Source organism: Gavia stellata, chromosome 16, assembly GCF_030936135.1.
Source record: "Gavia stellata isolate bGavSte3 chromosome 16, bGavSte3.hap2, whole genome shotgun sequence".
Classification (NCBI taxonomy): Eukaryota; Metazoa; Chordata; class Aves; order Gaviiformes; family Gaviidae; genus Gavia; species Gavia stellata.
In genome coordinates this window covers 6,080,286-6,099,556 of record NC_082609.1, presented here as the reverse complement: position 1 = coordinate 6,099,556, position 19,271 = coordinate 6,080,286, and the positions used below count along the sequence as shown (strand labels likewise).

The 19,271-nt window shown below is 42.7% G+C and overlaps 1 protein-coding gene across 1 annotated transcript in view; it reads right to left on the bottom strand.

Moving 5' to 3' along the window:
* Positions 1 to 14,124, bottom strand: part of CNOT6 (CCR4-NOT transcription complex subunit 6) — a 33,340-nt gene extending 19,216 nt beyond the window's left edge. Inside the window, exons 1-2 of the mRNA XM_059825296.1 lie at positions 14,092 to 14,124; positions 589 to 702 (exon numbers count right to left, since the gene is read on the bottom strand). Coding sequence (XP_059681279.1) covers positions 589 to 700 — 112 coding nt within the window. The 5' untranslated portion in view covers positions 701 to 702; positions 14,092 to 14,124. The remainder of the gene's footprint in view (positions 1 to 588; positions 703 to 14,091) is intronic.
* Between the last annotated feature and the right edge of the window lie 5,147 nt (positions 14,125 to 19,271).

The window sequence follows — 19,271 nt, the reverse complement described above, 5'->3', positions numbered from 1 at the left end:
TGAATTCTGAGCATTATGTTATATTCAAGAAAAGATCCAAAAGTCAAACAGTATCTCAAAGCTAGCACAGTTCTTGAAGCATCTTTTTAATCTTTAAAAAAAAACAAAAAAACCACTCAAGAACAGAGCAAAGATTTACAACTGCTTTTAAACTGAAAACTTCTGCTTCAGTAGAAACTATACTGTCATGGACTAATACAACATTATTGTTACATTAAAGTAACAGCATATGTCTATATATCCCCAACTTCACTCTCTTCTCTTTGACAAATTAGATCTTAAATGCACGCTCTCACCCACCCCATCTTCTTAAAACACAAAGAGCTCAAATCCCTATCCTCATCTTCCCAACTTTCCAACACATTATGACTCCTCACCCGCCTCAACTTACCTCTCCTAAAGCTCCCTACATTATCCCAACCCATCCTCTTCCCTTGGCATACCCAAAGGCTGGCAGCCGCTATGTTGGTGTGCTGGCTCACTTAGGTAGGTAACTCCGCTCCAGACTTCTTGTCCAAGCCCATACTATGTAGGCTACTCTTAACTTGCAATGAGTTCATAACTCAGGACCGTTCCTCAGTTTCTTACCACTTATTTCCAACTCTGCCCAGTGTGACTTCTTTCCGTTGGCTGCTTCCTCTGAGGACATAATTGTGTACATCCTCCGTGGATCAGGTGGATCGTACTTTTCCTTGGGCATTCCTGTTGAGACAAAAAGACAAATAACTAATTAAGATATTGTATACTGAGAATTCTTTAAAAGGTAATTTCCGTTTCAGTTAAATTACGTATCCAACATTCGCTCCCAATACTTTTCAAAACTTCAGATAACAATAACCTGTGCCCATTTACAAATTTCACTGAGTGGGAAAGATTGCTATAAAATAGAAGAACACGGATTCCTGATGCTCCTAGAATGGCAGACGACAGCCTAACCCCCCACCCAATAATTTAACAAACTCTGTAAACCAACTTAAACATTGTGTCCTGCCACTTTTCATGGGTATGTCACTGTGTCCTTCAGAATCAATCCATCCTACTGCAGGCTCTTAGTTCTTCAACAACGAAACTTCAAGGATGATCACCAACACCGGGTTCTCCCTTGTACAAACTATAAAGAAAACATTTCCTAATAACGACTGACGATCTATCAGTTCCAGCTTTACTGCAATTCTCAACTCTTCACACAATTCAGCATCCAAAAAAAGAATTAAGGTTTCAAAAAGATCCTCAACTCTTTAAGTCTGCAAAACGTTAGCTTTTACTCCAACCCTTATCCGACTCTTTTCAGTCTGAAAATATCGTACCCGAGGTAGACATTTCTATCATTTTCTTCAGCCAGGTGTTTAACGCTAAAGTTTAACTCCATTTCTCTCACTCTCTTTCACATCATTCCTGACAACTTTACCAGAAACAGTTTTTAATCTCTTATCTCTTTTCACCATACCCAATCATGGACCATGAGAAAGAAGCGGCAAGAATTCCTCTCCAAAAAACCTCCTTTCTCTCAAAAAAATCCCACCTCCTTCCAGCTTTCCTGTACATCAACATACCTGTACTGTTTCAGGCATTCCTGGCTCCATACTAAAGCCCTGAGCCATAACCCTCCCTGTACCATTAGCTAGCTCTCCTCTGTCCCAGGAGAAATACACGTAGGTTTTAGTCGTTTAAGAGAAAAAAGCAGCTGACATATACTTTAAATAAATAAATCCGTACTATATTAATTTACAAATTAGCGCCATGTTTTCAAGTTACAAGATTTCACTATCTTAAGCTGCCACATCCAAAATACATACAGAAAGGCACAAGCAACAAGCTATAAAATTATTTACATGAAATAGAGAGATGAGACAATGCTGGCTCAAATCACATTTACAAAACACATTACAAGCAATACTATACAATTATTAAACAAAATACATTACAGCAATAATATAATACTACCCAAAAACACTCAATAAAGAGAAGCTGTACTGGTCAAAATCATGAGCACACCTATCTACCAGGTCTTTTAAGGCTTTCTAATTTTTTCATCTCCTTAGACAAAGTGAATACATCAGGAAAGTGTTGTAATTATACAGGGAATAAACAAGGAATTACTGTTAATAAATTAGACTATCAACCAGACTTATTATCTGTTTATTGAACTTACTAGAAAATGTTTACTCCGCATGCTAAATAAACAGAACCCCCCCGCCCCAAACTTCCAGCTAAATATGCATCTTAATTAAAACAAAGCTTTTAGGCACCACACGCTTACTTTAATACAACAGCTCTTTTACTAATTCACACTCCTCCTTCCCCTTCCCACTCCCACTACTGGTCCAAAACAGATTTCTGCAGTGAAAAGAAATTCCCCTTTAAAAAGTGAATTGTGGGTAAAAGGATGAGATTATAAATAGCAGCTGGGTGGAGCTCCTTAAAGAATGAAGACACTTGAGTACCCAGGGTACTGGCATCACCAAGTGTAACACTTTCTTCTTCAAACTAAGCTAATTACAGGAGATAAGACTGGATTATAACCACCAGAAAGGTAAAAGCATAATTTCTCCCTAACTATGCAAATAGTGCAATAATATATGGCAAAGTAACGTATAGAGCATCTTTTCTGAAATTGCTATATAGAATTACATATAATTCACAAAGACCAATGCCACGTAGGAACGCTCCAGTTTGTCAGGAAGCATTTACCTTCCTCGGTCATTTGATGCTTTTTCTTCCTGCAGCTCTCTGAATTAATAAATATGTTCCAATTTTTCAAGAAGCGAAGCAGGTATAGTAGAGACAGAAATCTCATTCAGTACAGAAACACGAACGTTCCCCAGAGCACGCTCAATCACATGCACTAATTAACAGCCTTGCTGGTACCAGCAGCGTATCGCTCCTCACTACCAGAAGAGGATGACATACTTTTCCAGTGGGTTTTTTTAATGTGTGCAAAAACAATTAGATATTTAAGGATTTGAGGTTTTAACAGGATTTGAGGTTTTAACACGGGATGCTGGTGACCCCGTGCTACCGGTCCATCCACGGCGCTACTCCCCTTGTCATTAAAGTTCCTGCTCTTGATGGTTTTCCCTTTCTCATTGCTGCATGTCACAGTGGACGATTCCCTGCTCTTTAGGAGTACCAGGAGCAAAAAAAGCAGCAAATGCTCTTGAGAGTCCTGGCTGAAGGAGCTGCTGATGACGGACAGCATCGCTGACACGGCCACACCAGATCACCAAGGATGCTGTCACACCAAGTGTTAGCACATCTTCATCCATCACGTAGAACTCAAGATTTCTCAGAATCTGACAGCAAGGCTAAATTTGGGTCACATTTCATAGGCCATCATAAAACAGGAGCACAATACCTTGAATTGCATTTCACAACTTCATAGCACAGAGGAGTTCAAGAAAATCAGTCTCTTTTACAAATCACTGTCTCACCTCCCCAAACCCAAATTTAGAGCCTGCTGAGCTGCTACAGTTAAATGTAGAAGCTGAGGTAAACGTCAGATTAAGTGATACAGTTTAGTCATACCAAAGCAATTTTTAGCGAGACCCGTAAAATGGTGTTGAACAACCTTAGGGCCATTGATAACCACAGCTTTAAACTATCATGACGATCATTTCAAAAGAGCTTCCACCACCTGTAATTTTCAGTTGCACCAACACAGCTGGTGGAAAGCCCCACTGATCATTAGGCTGTTACCACATGCAGCGAGTTACTTCATAACGGAGAAAATCTTTATAAACAAAGATAGGACATGGATGCCCAGAACATCCCCCAGACTATATAAATTTAATGAAGAGGACATTTAAACATGTTTGAATGCAAATGAAATTGTTTATTATCTTGTACCAGGTTATTAAAATTGTTATTTAAATAGCTGTAAAACCAGGAGAGCTTGAGAGTTCAAAAGGAGCGTGGCTGCCCATTCCCACCCACGGTCACTCAGTCCCAACACAGAATTAACACCCCTTACCTCAAAGAAACTGAGCCAAACAAGGCCGATGAGGTCAACAGTGCAAAGGGTCTGACACAAGGAATTAGATCCCAAGTCTTCGGTGTAGGCACAGTTTAAAGCCCTCGTTTGCACTGAGGTACTGAAAGAAAGGCAGTAGGACAGGGCAAGGGAAGCAGCGGCAGACAAGACCCTTCAGGGAAAGATGCAGAGCAAGGATGATGACAATCAAATTTTGGGCCCCTCACTACAAGAAAGACATTGAGGTGCTGGAGCGTGTCCAGAGAAGGGCGACGGAGCTGGTGAGGGGTCTGGAGCACAAGTCTGATGGGGAGCGGCTGAGGGAACTGGGGTTGTTCCGTCTGGAGAAGAGGAGGTGAGGGGAGACCTCATCGCTCTCTACAACTGCCTGAAAGGGGGTTGTGGGGAGGTGGGTGTTGGTCTCTTCTCCCAAGTGACAAGTGATAGGACAAGAGAAAATGGCCTCAAGTTGCGCCAGGGGAGATACAGACTGGGTATTAGGAAAAATTTCTTTACTGAGAGAGTGGTGAAGCACTGGCAGAGGCTGCCCAGGGAGGTGGTGGAGTCACCATCACTGGAGGTGTTCAAGGAGTGTGTGGACGTGGCATTGTGGGACGTGGCTTGATGGGCATGGTGCTGTGGGTGGTTTTTTGTGTGGTGGTTTTTGTGTGTGGGTGTTGTGTGTTGTGTGGTGTTTTTTTTGGGCTGGTTTTTTTTTTGTAATGGTTGGACTTGATCTTACAGGTCTTTTCCAACCCTAGTGATTCTGTAATCAGAAAGAGAATAAAATAACCTGAAGGTTGTAAAGTCAAGGGAGGGCAACCTGTTAGAAGAAGGGCTGACAAAGTTGGCCAATACAACAAGTGGATGACGGAGCACTGCCTCTGGCTTGATTCAGGAACAGACGACTGGACACAAAGCCAACTGGTCACAGGCTGAGGTGCACCTGTACCTATTGCTGCTGGTCTCTCCCGATTAAAGCAATGGGTGCAGTCAGGGGACAAACAGCCAGGCTAGGCGTTGTTCTAAGGAACTGTCCCGGACAAGAGACGGCGTGGTTACCGGCAGCCACGCGAGTGGGTGTGCTGTGCCACGGGACAGCTGCTGCTCCGCTCCTGAGGAGCACTTACAGCTGCAGCACCAGTGCTGTTGAGGGTATGGTGTCAGGAGGAGCTGGTGGCCTAGAAAAGGAGTTGCTTGAAGGCCAAGCTGTTTAGCTGCACTACTAGCTGTAGAAGAATGAAGAGAGTTCAGACCATTGCCCAAGACGACTTGTGAAATGGTAAGTCTCCTAAGCTACAGGTGTGTGTAAGGTGGAAGCTGGACTATGAAGTAGCTAATGCTCCTGATGACTACATAAACTACCAATAAATAATGCCTCTAATATGGAGAGATGGTAGTCTGGGGAAACTGCTTTGAATGACAGGGCAGGAAAGATGGTGATCCTTTTCCTGCCCTTCCCTTCTGCCATTTTTATGAAATTGGAAGATGGTGGGGAGAAAGATTTAATCAAAATAGGTAGGTGAGCATTTTTTTTGAGAGTAAGCGGTAAGGTTTTTTTTTGAAAACCACCAACAGAAAAGACTACAGCAGTTCTTCACTTCCTGAAATGCCTTCTATAATACCACAGATAAACTAACTCTAGTTCAAAACTAAATGTATTAGACAACTCCTGTAGGCCAAGTACCATCAATCCTTTACAGTATTAGCTTTACTCTACATGTATATATCAAAGATTGCTACAAAAACTCTCCTAGAAATGTCAGCTTCTTCCACATCAAAATTTAAATTAGGCAAAGAAAACTTGAATTCTAAAACTCCATAGAAAACAAGGAACAAGTGAGAGCAGCACAGGCTAATGTTCAGGCATGTCTTTATCAGATCTAATCAACTATTCTGAAATAACTATTTCAATACTTACTAGGCAGCAGCTACAAATCCCTTTTACAAATATGCGAGTACCTTTAGAAATACCTCAAGATCCCTATGCTGAGGCATTACAACTCTGCTTCTGAAACTTGTTGACACATGTTGATGACTTCTTTTGACTTCCCCCCCCCCCCCCTTTACTTGATATTCCTTATCACTAATAAGCTGATGTAGATCAGAAGACAGCCAAGAGGGGGAAGTAAACAAAGTAGCACCACACCTGATCAACTGCAGAATTACTTGAACTTCTTGTTACTTTAATTAAAAACAGCAAATAACCTATACAAATCTAGATCTAACGAAGTCAGAAGTAAGAAGATAATTCAAGTAATTTGCTCTTTATCAATGCAGTACAGTATTACCTACCAAATAAATTACTTTTGCACTGCTGAAAAATAGGATAGAATGCAATTTACAGTAATTCCTATTAATTATAAACCATTAAGTTGCTCAAAGATTTAATAAAAAAATTATAGCACATACGGGAGACTTTTCTTTCTTTCTCCAAATCCTAATACTGGAAGCTCATCTCAGACCATTCATTTGTAGCCTTGTGCCTTTAACCTTGAAACTCCCTTCCATGCAATCCAAAGTTTCATTCAAAAATGGGTTCCAATGACTTTCCCCATAAATATAAGTGTTTCTTAAATTGACTGATATGTCTTGAATTCCAAGTTAATTGAGGATCCTCCTCACCCCCCCACACCAGCCATTTGCCCTGTGGTTTTACAATGCATGAAGCAGAACTAAGCTGGTCCTGCTGCCGTTCCTTCCTCCCCAGGACCCTGTATTTCCACTTCGCTCTTGCGTCAGCACTGACTTTTGTCTGATAACAAAAAGAGCTGGTGAAGAGAATTAAACTGCCCAAAAGTTAAGGGGGAGGAGGAAAAAAAATTATTTTGAGGGAGCCTAGCTTCCTGTATTATTATTCCCGTATATCAGTAACGTACGTGTGGATTTGCAGCACGGCTGTTTACGGGACTGAAATCAGGACAACAACGTCTTTCTGGCCACACCTACCCGAAATCTCTTCTCACTGTGCAGGAAGCAAAATCTTGCTTCCAACTACCCTCACCCATGCATCAGTTAAATAGTAACACTGAACAAAGTCTGAAATCCTAACTGAAGGCAAAGTACACTGCTTTTTAGATAACTTAAAGCTGTAGCAGTTCTAGCAATATATAGGCTAATCAGAAATGTTAACCTGTATTTAAAGGGTTAATCTCTACTGTTGAGCTTTATTAGAATGAACATAAATTACTGCTTTAAACTCCAAAGAGTGACCCTCTTCAAAGGGAACAGAAGTACATCTAAAAGCTAACTACTATGCTTTGGAAAAAATTCTTTAAGGTAATTTCATAGTGTTGTATTTCAGTTTTTACCATAAAACTTAAGATTTGCTCACTCCCACTCTAAGACCCACTACCCATTGTTTAAACAAGTGCTTTTCCAAAATGAGTCAAGCTTATTGCTTTCACCTTCCTGTCATTGGCGGCACTTTACTCAGCAAGTTACCAATTTCTATGGGAACCTTATTACATTTCACCTTAAAGTACAGGCAAATGAAGCAACAACCCTGCATAAAGAGACACTGTCCCTGGCCGGGATGACAAGGTGCAACATCCATCTTCTCACAGAAAAGCAACAGAAGCTTCAACAGGCTTATGATAAAGGTCAGTCCCTACAGAATTTACACACTTGAATTGATGAGTTGAATCAATGACTGTATTTATCCTTAGTCTGTACCATGCATGGGCAACAAACTAGACAGTGATCTTAATACTGAAACTTGATGGAAAAAATATTCATAAGCAAGATACCACGATGAGGAAAGGAAGCAAGCAAGCACCCAACGCATCCCAGCCAAACCTCAAGTATCGTGTGAAGTAAATTTAATGTACTTCAGCTAAACTCTTAAAATTATTTGGGACCACCACCCACCCCGAGACATAAAACAAACTAGAGAATTAAATGGGGGGTTTTTTGTATGCCTGATACTGTTCCAACAAAGCCTTCTAAATTTCATGTCAGTCTTCTATCAATGTCTTATTCAGAACATACTAAATTGAAACTTTGTTTTTTTAAAAAATAAATCTTAACATACACATAGAGTTTTGGATTTCCCAACTATTAGCAGGTATACTCCATAATATGGAAGAATACTTGCATCCTGCTATGAAATATAGCTTCTGGTTATATTTTGCTACAACAGACAACTGTGCAAGTAGATAAACCAAAGTTCACAAATGCAGGTGTAAGCCACCACCTAAAAGAAAAAAAAAAAAATTAAAGAATTAAAGCTTCCTCAAATTAGAGGAATCCATACTAAAGCACATTAGAACTAAAATTACAAATATTTTGATGCTGAATAAACAGAAATTTGAGGACTTGCCTTTCTATTGAAATACAACCTTACATTTAACTTTGTAGGAGTGAACAAGATTGCTCTATTGAAATACGCACAAAGAAAACATCAGTGTTGCAAGAAAACACAGATTATATTTTTTTCCTACTAGCATGCTACTTTTAGGTAAATATCACTTCTGTTGTGTAAACAGCTATTATTTGTTGACTAGTGCAAACACTCTTGGCATTTCATTTAAGAAAGGCTGTTCAAGTAATTTATTTTTTTTACAGTCAGTATATAGTATTGAAAAAATAAGACTAGGAAAAATCCATTTGGGAAATTAGCTAAAGGGTAACATCTGAATTTTTCAGAATACATGCTGTGAATTAAAAATATCCTTTTACCTAGCATGGGGAGGGATGGCACGTAACAGCTGCATGCACAGGCAGAACTGGAGCAGCACTGGGGAGCAGCACAAGAACGACTCCTGAAACACTCCCCATCCCCAGGAGACTCAACTATAATGTGTGGGAAAGTGCCAAGATCCCTTTAACCCAATTTATAGCTTAATGTTGGAATGATCTAAATTAAAAAAATAAAAATGCCGTTGAGTCAACACTAAGACAATTGATTCATTCCAAGTGCTTTTTCACTTGGTAGGATCACATTTTAGTGGCTGTTAGCATACTAAGATTTAATGGCTTCATCAGGGAAGTAATGCTTCTTCATCATATTTTGAGGACTTCTAAAACTAGAATTTTACATGACTGCCAATACAAAACCACAAGTTACCCTTCCTCTTTTTCAGACTTAGACAACGCAGTGGGATGTGAACATGCATTACAACTATGTAATAATAAATACAAGGTACCGATTAAGTCAATACACATTAGTTCATGTGAGTATATCTGGAATATGACTGATCAGATGAGTTATTTGATTTTTGCATATATAAGTTCTACTACAGAAAACTCAGAAGTTGACAAATGCTTGAATATTGTTCCCAAAAAATCTATAAAGCTGTAAAAATTCTGCAAAACCCTTAATCTAGCCGAAGCTGACTAAAATGAGATATAACCCTCCTGAAACTTAAGGAAAGCAAAGCATCCTGGTTCAGATCAACTGGGCCATAAATGTCGAAGGATATATTTGCTGTTTTTAAATCAGGAAGACTTGATTAGATTATAGAGCTCTATAGCACCGACTAGATCAGCCTTTAAATTTTAAGTCCCAAAATCAGTCAATTCATACTTTTAAGATGACCATATTATTAAGTTTTGACCTGCAGGTATTTCAAATTTAATTAAGATTTCTTTGTCCTTCTTAACTACTTGTTTATAGAAATGCACACGGGCTGGTTACAAGGTGTGTGGCAGGGGTAGGGAGGTTGCCATTTTCCAAACCTCTACTTCTCCTCCTGCCCAACATGCCACCCCTCCACTCGCAATCACAATTTCTTATCAGATGAACAACCTGCAGCCCAATATTTTAATGGTGTACATGTAACGCCCTAAACCTTGGAAGGCATGAAAAACTTATTTACCATAGTTTCACTAGTGCAAGGAAGCAATTTTCACTTCCATGTTCAGTTGCTATAAAGACCAGTTTGGGTTCAAAAGAGAACTCTAAAGTGGCCAGAATACAAAAGGCATGATTCCGCACAGAGGTCCTTGACTGCTCCATCTTCTAGACAGACCCACGAGGTAGATCTATTTTATCTGACTCATGATAAAGAACTCAAATTCCCACCCCTTACGCTGAACAACATCTAATGATTAGAAATACTACGTCCAAATGTTCTCAGTGTAGCACAGATACAATCCAGATCATTAAACAGTTCTTAATTATCAGCAATTGTATGTAATTATGCCTGTGTACAAAACAAACATTCATGCAAAACCAAATTGCAAAGCAAAGACTGACCTTTAACTGGTATCCCTAGAAACACTTTGGCTAGCTAATGAGTACTATAAAATATTCAGATTTTTGCATCTTCTATTTTAGTGTATTCTGAAATGCTAATACATTAAAACATCAGTCAGGTTCACTAATTACTTTAAGAATTTACTTGCATTACATAATTATATACCGTACAAATAAGGTACAACCTAAAAGATCAACTTTAAAAGGAAGAGTTCTGCTGTAAAACATTTAGCTTCAAGTTTTAAAAATGCAGACAGGCGGTAAGACCAAGGCTTAAAAGCTTCACCTACAAAAGTCTTCAGAAAGGTAATGAGAATGGTCTTACACTCCAAAACATTAATGCAATACCAACTCTCACTCCGCTGGTTGTGTCCAGACAATCATATCTGACAATTTAGTTATGACTCTTCATGATTCATGGAACATTAGTTCTTGTTTAGAGTAACTACTGCACAATTTCTTATCTTGGTCCGACTCAGTAAGCTATTCTAAATACTGGCACGTTCCTTACCACGTTTTTCCTTTATGCATCTGCAGAATGCTTACCACATTTCTGTTGTTTTGTGGGTGAAAACATGATGAAGTCACCGCACAAAACATTATTCTCTTTCTTAGCCTTGCAATAGAACTTAGGAGTAAGAGATAACCTAGCTATATTAAACAAAGTTTGGACATGAGCTCGTTTTCAGCATTCCTGCTATAGATCTGAATGAGAGCTCGACAAGAGATGTCAGTATCTAATTCCAAAAACCTTTGCCTTCCTAAAAAACAATTTCTAGATATTTAAATGCTCGTTAATATTAGAGTTGCTAAACCAACTGAAGTTCAGGATATTTCCAAACTTGTTCACACAGTTCATGCTCTGCCCATCTAGCCACATCCTGACAGAAGCAACCAGACTATTCATATTGTTTTTACTTCAAATTAAACCAACAAGCCTGAGAATGCTGTTCCACAACCATGCTCTTGTGCAGCAAACCCAATTGAGATTTCTTTCCTGTCCCCATGTTCCACTTCATCACCTCCCTCTGTTGTGCTGATGCAGCTCTTTGTGAGACAATGCTGAAAATCAACAATGATACCCAGCTCAGAAAGTGGGGTTTACTGTTGGTGGTTTAAAAAAAAATAAAAAGAAAGTAGCATCACTCCAGCCAAGTCACTGGTTGGTTTTCTGCATTACTCCAACAACGGTTGAACTGACATAGATTATGTGGAGTTAATGAGCAACCAAAGTAGCAGCTTTCCAAGTTCTGCCACTGCAGAAAAGCCCTGACATACTATACCAGAAGAAACCATGGGGTGATCTAGCCCATCGCTCCCTACACAGAAAGCATCTATGCCATGACTGACAATTACTGTACGATCAGCTCTCAAATCTCCAGAGGTGGATCTTTCGTGATGTTCCTTAGCAAAGCAAGGATTCCTTCCTAGTTTTAATTATTCTTCACACGGATCGCTTGTTCCTAAAAGTACTCTGTTTACAGATGAATTGTGATTAAGGGAGCACTGAAACGCCTCTATCTTAGTTCACAGGACCTCTGCTTTGTCAGGCAAAGCTCTTCTGTTGGGTGGACAACTGTTAAAGCTTCTTTAAAAGAATATTAAAAAGTGCTAATGGTCAGAATTTGGCATAAAACATCTTAATACTTTTTATCATTTAGCCTTTACAATGCCATCTCCTTGTTCTGACAGGTGACAGACATCAGTCTCAAACCTTGTGGTGTTTTAGTTTAGTTTCAAGGCTTCCTGTCTTTGCAGGTGTGGGTTCAATGTGTTTTTTGTTCCAAAAAGCACATGAAAGGATCTGTCTCTGAAGCGCAGCCAGTGCTTCAAGTTTTTTTCTAATCCCTGACTCTGCAAACTGATCTATGCAGAGAGATACTTCTGTGGAGCACCATTTAAGCCAGATCAACTTGCAGGATCCACGCCTCACTCATCAATATACTCGGAAATAGCTCAAGCAGTAAAGCTACACGGATGACTTGTGATATGCAGTACACTAAACTATGGTATACTTCATGGTCTCCTAACTATGGCAAGATGCTGTACCCTAATGACATGAGCGATCACTCAGATTGCTTCAGCATGTTCTAGAAACCCCCAGTCTTCAGTCTGAAACTGCTGCATTGCTAAGGAAAGGGGGAAGCTCAAAGAGCTGAAGGAGGCCTTGGAGCTACTGGAATTATAAAACGGTATAGAAACTTTAAGACAGTCTTAAGGTAGGAAGCCACTTCACTTGCAGAGTAAAGGTTCCGTATCAGGAACATGAACTAAAACACACAAGAGAGCCATCAAAATATCCAGGCTGTGATCACAATGTCTAGATGGCAGCTTCCATTACACACCTAATGGCTTTCCCAGTCAAAAAAAAAAAAAAAAAAAAAAAAAAAATCCCTCCCTGCAGAGCTCCATTAGAGCATAAATGGGAATACTAACAGCAAGTATTTTAGTTCTAAAGTAAACAACTATGTATATATTTTCTGCTCCTACTCCTTCCTTGATTCCTTCACTTAAAAAAAGCCCTCTGAGGCATTAACAAAAGGATTTATGTTGCAGTCTTACAAAAGAAAAAATTGAGTTGTTGCCAATTTTTTTTTTAATAAGCACCATCTTGGAAGTGTAATTAGTAGCTCAAAAGTACATGTTAAGCATTTTAACAGCTTTTTCTATGGGACCTGCCTAAGCAATTGTAAACTCTTCAAGACTTCAAGTGCAGAAATCGCTCAATGTAGAAATAGTGAGTGCAGGTCCCCAAGCTTATGCCAAGCTTCCCTGTTGAGTGGACTTCTACAACCCCATTTCAATGTAGGAACATAAATTGTGTCACTTAATACAATGCTAATAATCTTGCAGGATACTGTACAATAATCACACTTTCAAGTGTGAAGCACCAACACTGAAGAAGGAATACAAAACAGATGAAACCCTGCAGTGACTCAGTTTGAGCAATTTATATATAAAGCTTTCAAAATTACACCATGAAAAAGTCTAAATTTAGACTGGATTCAGTAATGTCAGTATTTTGACACTCGAAGTACTGTAAAATCTCAGCATACGGATTAAAAAAAACCCAGATACATTGTATGCAACAGGGCAAGGGTCAACCTCTGTCTCATGTAACTAGGACTAAAATCTAGAAGTAAAGTCTGTTGAGATTATTCTTACGGGGTTTTAAGGTCAGTGGTAGTTTTTTCAAGCTCATCGTACACAATTGTAACCTTTGAATACTACATATTTCTCCTAACAAAAAAACGCTATTGAAATAAGTGACAATTCTTGTATATCCTTTCAATTCTGAAGACTGAAAGGCATCTTCATTCACAAAGATACCGTCTGTGTATGATCTTCGCCTAACGCAACGCCATTTGGGCCAGGAGTGTAATGATACAGACTGCACATATACATGTGTACAGCCAAAATTACATGACAAAACTAGGAACTCATTTAAAACTCAACAGTCTGTTAGGAAACAGAACCAGGGCCTCTGCAGCAGGGACTGCCTGTTGTAGCAGGGGCTGCACAACTGGAAGGAGGAATTCTGGTTCACCACCCGGCCTCCTAGGCACGGTGGTAATCCGAATGATAAGACACACTGCTACAAACAAAAATACTTAGCTTTTTGGTGACAGATTAACAGGACCATTTTTATTTACACTGCCATGCTTTAAAAAAATAAGATGCTTTTGTTCATCTGTGGGAAAGAATTTTTAGTTTGCTCAATCTTGGGAGCATTCGACCCCATTTTAAAGACAGAGTTTTCCACCATAAGCATTGGACTGCTTAGAAGAATGTCTTCCTAGTATCTAGTACAGCCTGATCTTAATGATTTTTACCTTGAACAGTACCATGCTTATTCAGTTTGTGACCTTTTGTAACATGTTTTCAAGTCTTCATATATAAAATGTCAAAAGTATTTATTTACCTGCCCATGCAATATTACAGTCTCATCTATCTTTATATTTCAGTTCTTCCTCTAAAATTCAAGCAAACAGCCTGAACACATCAAGACTGTATTCAGAGTTCAACTTCAAAATGCAAACAGAAAAGAGATGCATGGTAGTATCCTTTTTATAAATGGACTGATCCAAGCGATTCAGGTGAAAAGTGAATAAAGAGTTAATCCAAATGCGAAGGACTCCATTTCAGTAATAGCATGAATAAACCCCCACAGAAGGCTTCATTGCTAGCAGCAAACTCCACAGAGTCCAGATGAACCAGCAGGAAGAACAGAGGGCGGATAATCCTGTAAAATTACCCCAGTGGAAATGTTGATAAATTCCCAATTACGAGACCTGCTCTAGAATGAAAAAAAATGCAAGATACAATACAATTACCAATCAACACTTGCACATCTTTGTATTTAAGCCAGACAAATGCCACAGGTATTTCTTAATCCCCTGAATTTTGAATTAGTTACCCACTGTGGCGAAATCTAGATTAAGAAAATAAACCCCAGGAATCAAACGAAAAACCAGGAGATCTGCAACTCCAGTTACAAAGCAAATACCCATCTGTTAAGTTATATTTTCAGTAATACAATTTTTGCATTTGTGGAAATACAGGTATCTGTATTAAAAAAAAAAAACCCAAACACCACAAGTGCTGTTTTACTGTATTTGTTCTGAATATATTTCTTGTATTACACAAAGCGAAGTAGGTTTTGTATGAATTTTTAGTGTTTGTGGAAAAACTGCTGATAAAATACCTGTTCACAACACACACGTACATCAAGACAGAGACAGGTGTATAGATACATACTCTTCCACAGCCTTGCCTGATCCCAGGCTTAAAATTCCCTACGGAAGGACAAAGAAGAGCTGCCCTGCCAGCACGGTGGCAGATGACGGAGCGCAGGAGCTGCCGCCCCGCTCCCCCACCCCCGAAGGGTGCACGCCATGCCGGAGCTCTGCACCCAGCGCCGGCGCTCAGCCCCTCCGCACCTGTCCGCGTCGAGCAAACGCAACGAGAAAAACCCCTCCTAATCAGCTCGATTAAAGAGTAATTGCTGTTCGGACGTCTGAAGACGCCGAGTTGCTCTGCTCCCCCCCCGCCCCGGGTGCCATCACCCCCCCGCACAGCCCCCCCGCCCCGGGGCCGCCCGCCCCAATTCCCCTCTGTTTATCCCTGCATGCGTCTGTCCCGCGGCCTCACGTGCCAGCGCTCGGCCCGCCTCCCGCGCTCCCCCATTGGCCGCCGGGGCTGGCAATCACTCCCCGCTCCTGCCTCGCCGTTTCCCTCCGCCGGAACGAGCAAGGGCCGCTCCGGGCCCCGGCGCTCAGCGAGGCCTCGGCTCCCGCTGCCGGCAGGGCGGGCAGCTGCCGGCAGCTCCTTCCGGAGCAGGAGAGGCGCTCCGCTGACAGGCAGCGCTGCCGGTCCTCGGTGTGCTCTCAGCGAGGCGCATTGGCCTCCGGGGAGGCAGAGACACGGGGAAGCCGTGCGCTGAGGGTGGACGGGCAATTACCAGATTGATGTCATTTCCCTCTGCCTTTGTTTAATTATTTTAAACTCAATTGCACAGCGAGGGGAAAAAAAACAACAACAACAACAAAAAAACTTAAGGCTTCCAGATGCCATTATACTAATTTCTCTTAATTGCCTTCGCGATGCAAATAAACCCGGGCTCCCTGCGAGGCGCCGCCCGGCCCGGCTCCCTCCCGCAGCCGGCTGGGTGTTTACTGGCCTCCGGCCGCGGGTGCGTGGCCGGGCAAGTTCCCGGCGGCGGACCCCCCCTTCCCCGCCGCTCCCCGCTTTGATCCCAGACGTTTCCCACCCGCCTCCCGGGGCGCGGAGCCTCCCCCCGGGCGTCCCCGCAGCAACAACCGCCCGGGGCCCAGCGCTTCCTCCAGCGCCGCCCGCCCACCCTCGGAGCCCCCTCACGCCCAGAGGGGCCTCGTCCCCCCCATGACACCCCCAAACGACACAGCGCGGGGGGAGCCCCCCCCGCCAAACTCTGAGGGAGGCTCTCCCCCCCCCGTAATAACGCCGCTCCCCTCCCCCACAGCAGTACCACCCCCCCGCGCAGTCCTGCCCCCCCGGGCGAGAGCCCCCCCTCCAGGCGAGGCGCCGCGGACGCCCCCCGCGGCGGGGGCCGGCCCTACCTGTGGCTGCAGCATCCCCGTCCCCCCGCCGCCCTCGCTCCGCCGCCTGCCTGGCTCTTTGTTTCCTGCCGCGGGCCGGACGGGAGAGCAGCTCCCCCCCGCCTCCTCCTCACACTCATTGAAAGCAAACAAGCATCATGGCGGCGCTGGCGGCGGCGGCGGCTGCGGGCGGGCCGGGCCGGCCCTCCTCCTCCTCCTCCTCCTCCTCCTCCTCCTTCTCCCTCCTCCTCCTCTCCCTCCGCCCCGCCTGCCCAGGCCGCCCGCACTCCGCGCACGCTCCGCGGTCGCGGAGGGCAACGCCGGGCGGGGGGGGCAGGAGGCCGGGGCGAGCTGGGGGGTACCCGCGGGTCTGGGGGGACGGAGGGGCGGGGGGGCTGCGGCGGAGCTGGGGACGGGGTGGGGGGCGCGGGGGTGAGGAAGGGGGGGGGCGTTTGGAGGGGTGTTTCGGGGTACCTCCGTGGGAATCGGGGGGGGGGGCGTGGGCGAAGAGGGAAGGGGGAGGCAGGAAAGCGGGTGCGAGTAACCTGTCAGCTGTAAAACACGAAACCGGTGTAGACGGTATATCGCAAGGAAACGGTTGTTGGTAGGAGTCCCGGAAGCCTGATTAAAATAGCCCCTTGTTTGAAAAAGAACTTTAAATTCTTCTGCAAAAGTCCGAATCAGGAACTCAAACTTGCTGTAGATGTGCTCAGACAAAATGTGGGTGGTGTGCCGAACACTTTTTGGGAAAGAAGATATCTTTTATATGCCCGTGTCTTTAATATCAAGATAGTGCCCCAGATCCTTTGCTGTGACATTTGCACGTTTACCGTGAAATGGCCACCAGAATTGCCATCAGCACCTTGGTGAAACTCGGGTTACGGCTCACCTCATTTTCTCCCTTGAACCAATTAATGGATGCGTACCAAGATACTTGGAAAAATCAAGGATGTTCCTGTTAAGTATTGTTACTACTGCCCCTGCGCAACAAGACTTTACAGTACGATGAGAGATGCTAGGTGAAGTGATGGTGGGGAAGTCCCATCCGTGGTGTAGTACTGGCCAAAATCATAAATAATGACTTCCAAGTGGAGGATTTCCTCTGATTTTCATGCAGTTAAAATGTTCAAGCATTGGTGATGCGGCAACAAACAGGCGCTTGGTATGCACCACCTCATTGACAGGAATAGTAGAGGAAAACACATTATCCCAGATACACAACCCTATGTCTGAACTGCGAAAGCGAAAAAAGAATTGAAGCTTCTTTTCTTTAGGTATAACTGGATATGTAGCTGGAAATAAACGGCACTCACACTGTTGTGCAAAAAGGCATTCTCTTTTAACGTAATTTAAAGGAGGATGGTCCCTGGTCATGCTTCTGAGGAACACCACCAACGGCCATCAAGAGCAGCGCCTTGAAAAAGATGACTCTGGCACGCTGCGTACCAAACCCGATCGCAGAACGTCCTCCGTTGAAAGGCTGAGCCCTTTGGCACTTTGTTGGAAATAATCCTGCTATACTTCAGATTTCTGTTCAGCCTTATCATATCACGCATCTGAAATGCTCTCAGATGATAAACTATCTCCTCGCCGCATGGTGCAGCCCTGTGCTAGAGATAGCTGAGCTAGCTCCGTTATGGGATGCGGCACGGGCTCTGGCAGAAGCGCCGTATCTGCTTCCCAGGCTTGGCTGGCTCTGGAGAGCTGACAGTCATTCAGAACTAACTCGAGTAGCTCTACATGTCATTCTCCTGTGCTGCGTGTCTTTTCTTTCCGATAACCAGCTGTCCCGCACATTCTTCAGTTAATACTTTCTAGGTCAGATATGGCCTCAATAGACTGTATCATTTTGCCCGGAGCTAATTCTCCAAAAGCAGTAGGAAACTCTTTGAATGTGTTGCAGGATTTTCCAGGAATTGCTGCTCAGCAAAGAAAATTCAGCTGATCATAAGCCTCTCGAAAAACGCTTGCAGGGAAACTTCATTCCTCGGGGATGGATGCTGGGGTAATATTACAGTAGACTTGGAAAGGTCTACTGGCGAGGACCTTCACTGCTGCAAATGGAGAGCAAATGGCAGAAAATACCCCTAATTCTCAAATAACTGAGATAAGAGCATTAGAGGAAAGAATTTAAAAACAATTAAAAAATAATTCTGTATTATTACCCATTATATAAACTAACAGGAGATCCCAGCAATTTGGCAGATCTCAAGTTAATTAACTTTCTGATAACTTTACAGGTTATTTATAAAAACCCAACAATACTTGAAGAGTCTAAAGTTACGGCCTTTTATGACAACAATTTTCTTTGAACCGCCAGCTTGCCTGTGTGGTTTGAAACAACAGAATGAAGTAAAAACAGGTATGTGGGGTTTTTTTTAGAAACTGTTATGCTCCACTGAATTTCCTGTGCAGAAGTGCTGTTGCTCATCTGTACATATGATTAACTTTTGCTCTCTGTAAGTGTTATCAGACCTGTAACCAGGCAAACACTGGAGCAGATGGCCAGTGCCAGTATCGGTGTTTCTGGTCTGGGTGCTTAATGAGATCTGAGAGTGTAATATGAACCTCTTTCATTTTGTCTGTCTCGCATGTCAGATATACTTCGTGCAAGTGCTCTTGTTGCTCAAGGTCACAGATTCATCAATCAAAAGAGAACCCTTCCCATTAATCTTTTGCCTGCCCATGAGAGTTTCCATGCGTCTTGGGAGCTGCCATGTCACATGGAGTGCCGTTGTCCTGAGTTCGGGACAGTACTGCTGTTAGCGACAATCAGATTAGAGCAGAAATTAGTCCCTTTTTTTAAACACAATGTTAAATTTATCATACTGTGAGCTTAAGTTTTCATTCATTAGCCCTAAAACAAAAATACCTTTTTGGTGCTGTGGAATAAGGCTTCAGCTGGGCCAAACCTTGCTTGTGACAGACAACCACGTGTCCCACAAAACATAGGTGAATGTCCTACAACCATTCTGACCTTGTACCCAAAGCCAGAAATATTTGCTGTGAGTAGTTTAAAAACTCA